The sequence below is a fragment of the Aptenodytes forsteri genome, unplaced genomic scaffold, assembly GCF_000699145.1.
Source record: "Aptenodytes forsteri isolate BGI_AS27 unplaced genomic scaffold, ASM69914v1 Scaffold2, whole genome shotgun sequence".
Classification (NCBI taxonomy): Eukaryota; Metazoa; Chordata; class Aves; order Sphenisciformes; family Spheniscidae; genus Aptenodytes; species Aptenodytes forsteri.
This window is the reverse complement of record NW_008795695.1, coordinates 10,854,617-10,859,713: the sequence shown is the minus strand read 5'-3', so window position 1 is coordinate 10,859,713 and position 5,097 is coordinate 10,854,617. Positions and strand designations below refer to the sequence as shown.

Here is a 5,097-nt window from a genome sequence, read left to right as displayed (position 1 = left end):
ATGGGATGGTTTCTTAAAACATGCCTGAGGACCTTATTCCCAATGGCACGGCAGCTATGAATTGAACCCCAAAAATATAGTGGTAGCATCTGCAAATGTGATTAACAGAGAATAGCACCAACTTCCCCGTTAGTAGCCGTATTCAAGTAATTAGGAACACTCCTGAACTAAAATAAATGCCACAGTCAAGAAGTCTAGCAGAACTTGGCCCTCAAGGGTAACTTTTTTTATGATGATACAAAGCCACAAACTGCTCAGGTAAGACATATTTTGATGCCACTCACAAGCAGCCATCGTTCAGGGAAGCAACCCAAAATACTGTCTCCTAATGGGAAACTTTACCCTTTGGCCGTGAACTCAGCCTGACAGAAGACCAGCAGCTGTGCCATCCCAGGTGCCACCACACTTCTCGGAGCTCAGCACCTGGCGGAGGTGAACAAGTCAACACATCCGTATGTAAATGAATAGCTATTCTGCAGAGATACAGGCTCCCTGGGGACTGCACGGTTGGACTGGTCCTGCCAGCTGGGATAAGGCATAGAGGTGGAAGTAAGACCCACAAGGGACTGCAGGATTATTTCTCTGAGAACAAGAAGAGGCCAGGATGAACATTAGGCTGCATTATGCTGTCCCAGCTCACAGACTCTCCACCCCACGAGAGAGGGAGCTAGGAGCGGCCAGGAAGCATTCCTTTATGCTCAACATTTTTCCACAAACTAAAGCAATAGCCAGCTTGCACCTTGGGTACAATAGCAATGAATGGCCAGAAGACATATCTACAGGTTACATGGAAAGAACAGTGATTAAAATGCTGTTGTTAGGCTTTATCAGTCTGACCCATCACACCTACTGAAGGCAGCGGCAAAAGTAGATGTGCTACAGCAGGGCTTTGAGTCCAAGGGCAGATACAGCTGCAAAGTTGGGATGGGAGGCGGAGAGGTGCTGTTCAACCCGGAGCTGGGCTGCCCACCCCCTGGCACAGGGTACGTGTTAGGGAAAGGCAAACACCTCCTTGGTCACCCACCCGACCCACCTGGATAGCCATATCCCTGCAAACACCATATACGCAGCTATTTGCTGAATGGGAAACTTAAAATAAAGATTATTCTTCTACCAAACAAATAAACATTATTTCTTTCATCATCAGTTGTCAAAAATAAGTGCATGAGCTCAGGTTACATCAGAAGAAATTAAATAATATATTTTTTACCGTTATTAAACACTTTTCAGGATGGGACATATTCCTGCTGAAAGTATTTATCCTGCTCTTCAGACACAGGCAAGTAAAAAGAGACACTTGGACAATCCTCACAAACTTCAGTAAAAAGAAAAGAAACAATAAAAGTAAATAACCCCAAAGTAATAAAATATCTTTCCCTGTCTTTCCTCCATGCTTTTTACCACATTCAGTACATATCCCCATCCCCAAGGCCCTGCCCTGCCATCCCGGGGCAGTGTCTGGCCCTGGTTCCCCTCACTGGGCCTCATCCTGACCCCCACCTGTCATCACCAGGGCCCGGCCATCGCTGGCTTGACCTCAGACCTACCTCATCACCGTGATACTTCCTTATGATTGGGACTCTTGGTTGGACCTGACCACCATCTGTGTGGGTCTGTCCTGCTCCCTCGTGTGGGCGTGTGGGGCGTGTGGGGCTGTCGGATCCCCTCAGCTCCCGGCTCATCTTCCCCTAGGGAGCGCCCCACTTTTACCGCTCTCTAAAAAAAACATTTCACACATAGTATAGGCATTCGATACTTCTTTGCTGGTAAAACTGACCTTTTCTTTGCGTGAAAGTAAATCAAATAGGGGTATTGCATGAGGCGTGATTTTATGAACTCCCTTCTCCCTCCTCATAGCCCAAATGTATTTTTCACAGCATCTACTGTAAAGAGTCAATTCCTTATCTCTGAAACCTACAAACATCCTAGTGATTTCATGAGTCTTTTCTTGGTAATGAAATAAGAAATGAGGCTCCCAGCCTGAATGATTACTTGGGAACATTTTCCCACTAGGTCTTGTTTAAAAGAGAAAAATCTTCCTGTCTTCTCCCTTACACACCCAGTTCCTCATAGGGAAAAATGTCTAAATCAGAGGTACTGTTTATCTCACTGTAAGTGACTCTGGTTCAGCCTTGGCAAACCATTTACAGTAGCTTTCAAGCAATCAAAGTGAGACATAAACGCAAAAGATGTCTCCGGGGCCTATTTTAATAGAAAGACCAGGACACTCTCCATTGAGCATGGATCCGGCTCCACTACATATCATTTTCAGCAGGAGGCACGTATAGGGAAACAGATGCAGTAGCCTTACACATTCACCTGCAGTACCTGGTGAAGGTTGTCCCAAGAGCGCTGCATGGGCAAATTCTTCCATCTCTGCAAAAAATTTGGGTAGACTGAAGGAGGGATCTGTGCCAGTACGCAGTTCTGCCCACACAGAGCTGGCTGCAAGGGCAGGGCTGCAGTTCCCTATGCCAGGAGGGGAACGTCCTGACAGCTACAAACACCTTTTCTTAAATGCCTGCACAGATGGGTGCAAATGCAGTAATCTATCAAGGGGGACCAGGAAGAGGGTGCAAATTTTCTTCTCTGAACAAAAGTTCTTTGACTTTTAGTTTGGCACTGCAGGAATGTTCCCAGTCCTGTAGCAGCGAGATTTGGAGGGCAGGTTTGCAGGCCTGCATCCTTCAGGAAAAAATAATAACTGTAACTTGTGTAGAGAAGGGATGCAAAAAGGTGGGAGTGAATGGGAAAGAAAGAGGTTTGCATGTTCTTGGGCAGAAATGGAGATTAAGATAACCATTTAAAAAGTCTTCAATGTGGTGGATCTAGAGTTAATTGGGAGTTCTGCTGGAGTCAAGAGCAGCCCTGTAACTGCGGAGCATTTCAGTTTGTTAATTCGAGCAGGGAAGGTGCTAGAGCACTCCTCCGTCATTTTCTGTCACTAACTGATTCCAGTAGCTCAGCTGCTCAGATGGTTTTATTTTATGGCACATCACGATTTTCTTAAAGCGAGAAACAGAGAAGCGAATCCTTTCTGGAAAAAACGTCTGCTCTGAATGGAGCTCCACCAGCTGAATGTTTAATTTGGCAAGGCACAGTCCTATGAATACATCCTCCAGTTTAATGAACAAAACATTATCCGAAACATTATAGATCTGACTAGCAACGTCGGTGGAGAAAACATAGCCAGTCCCGGAACAAAATGGTGGGTAGGTCTTTCCCGGGTACTCTTCTTCACTCACGTACCACTTACTCCCTCTTCTCCGTATGGGGTACTCATTTAGTTTTAAAAAGCCTGTGAAGACTCTAGTGGTCCTCTTTTTCCTTAGAAGAAGCTCAGTGAGGTAAAAAACATTGACAAACACATCTGTGTCGGTTTTCATCACAAAGCTGGACTGGTAACAAAATCTGTGAATCCATTCAATTCCCATCATGGTCTTCAAAGTCAAATTGTAATACGTGTCTATAAAATCCTTTTGAATAATGTCTTTGTACTTTTGGCTTTCAGCAGTGATACCAGCCTGCTGGCTGAGATTCACAGTGTTTCCCAGGAGGAAATATGTCACCAGGCGCTTGCCGGCGACTGTTCTCTCCTTCCCCCAGGTTTGCCGAATGGCCATCCTGGCATCGATGTCGTGGTACGAGGATGTCACAAGCAGGACGAGGAAAGGTGGGTTCTTATGGCAGTCTATATCTGGGAGCTGCAAGAAGTTTCCGCTGAATCTCCTAGAAGTCTCTGTGAGGAATATGTAATGTTGGCTGTTTCCACAGAATACACAGAATTCGGTCAAACTGTTGTAAAAAAACCAGAAGCTAGCACAACTGAGCCCTACAAGGCAAACAAACAGCCTGAATTTTCTGAAATCCATCTGAAAGAAACAAGAAGGAGCAGCACTGGGAGCTGCAAGAAGTTTCCGCTGAATCTCCTAGAAGTCTCTGTGAGGAATATGTAATGTTGGCTGTTTCCACAGAATACACAGAATTCGGTCAAACTGTTGTAAAAAAACCAGAAGCTAGCACAACTGAGCCCTACAAGGCAAACAAACAGCCTGAATTTTCTGAAATCCATCTGAAAGAAACAAGAAGGAGCAGCACAAAAAAAAAAATCTTGTTCCTTTTAGTGCTGTAAACCAAACTCCCTGCATAGGATTTAAAGCGCAAACAAACAGCCTGAATTTTCTGAAATCCATCTGAAAGAAACAAGAAGGAGCAGCACATTAAAAAAAAAAATATATCTAGTTCCTTTTAGTGCTGTAAACCAAACTCCCTGCATAGGGATTTAAAGCCAGGTCGTCTCTAATTGAAAGCTACCTATTTCAGGGCACTTGCCCACACACATTTCTTTTAGTATCATTCCCACAAGATGTTCTGCTGGCAATCAAATTCACACTCCTGCTTACTTGAATCTGCCCCCCAAGCCAGCATATCCTCAGAAATCCACACAAGCATGTCCACTGATACCAGGTTACCCTGGCTGATGCTTCAGACCTCCTCCCCATTTTCAGCATCTTACAAACCATGACTTAGACCCACCAGGGCTCTCACAAGCCAGAGAGTGGAGAAGCAGCAGATATGTGCCCATGCCAGATGAAAGAGAATAACAGCAATAGTTGTTTTTTTTTTTAAAATACCATGTTTCTCTATTTGTTTGAAAAGTGCCTGTGTCCCAGAGCCAGGAAGTACTGTCCAACCGGCAGACGCAGCCAGGTTCCTCCCATCTTCATCTTCTTTGGATCCTGTGGGGCTCTTGCACCGACCCAGAAACTGCTCCCAATCTTTTTGCTGGAGGGGCCATGAGTCACGAATTTGACGCTGGGTCAGCTGCTCAGAAAAAACACAACAGTGGGTCAGATTATTTGGATGTTTCACCTTTTGCAGAGTTTAGGTGACTCACTAGGGCATGCTGAGGTGAGAAGGGGGTTGTCCATACCCCCCACTCCTTTCTAGGTGAAAGAGATCCAAACAATAACAACAATGTTCATTGAGTCATCCTTGTAACAGATTAATGTGCTGTGTATCTGGTTACAAATCTAGTATAAACTTTGAGAGAGAGAAAAATTATCAAAGCAAACCCAAAAAGGTCACAGAGCCAAA

General features: G+C 44.9%; 1 protein-coding gene across 1 annotated transcript; it reads right to left on the bottom strand.

The window, feature by feature from the left end:
- Positions 1-2,915: 2,915 nt before the first annotated feature.
- B3GALT5 (beta-1,3-galactosyltransferase 5) lies at positions 2,916-4,727 on the bottom strand. Its single transcript, XM_009283087.1, is given in 2 exon segments — positions 2,916-3,872; positions 4,635-4,727. Coding segments are annotated over 2 exon segments (1,050 nt in total).
- Between the last annotated feature and the right edge of the window lie 370 nt (positions 4,728-5,097).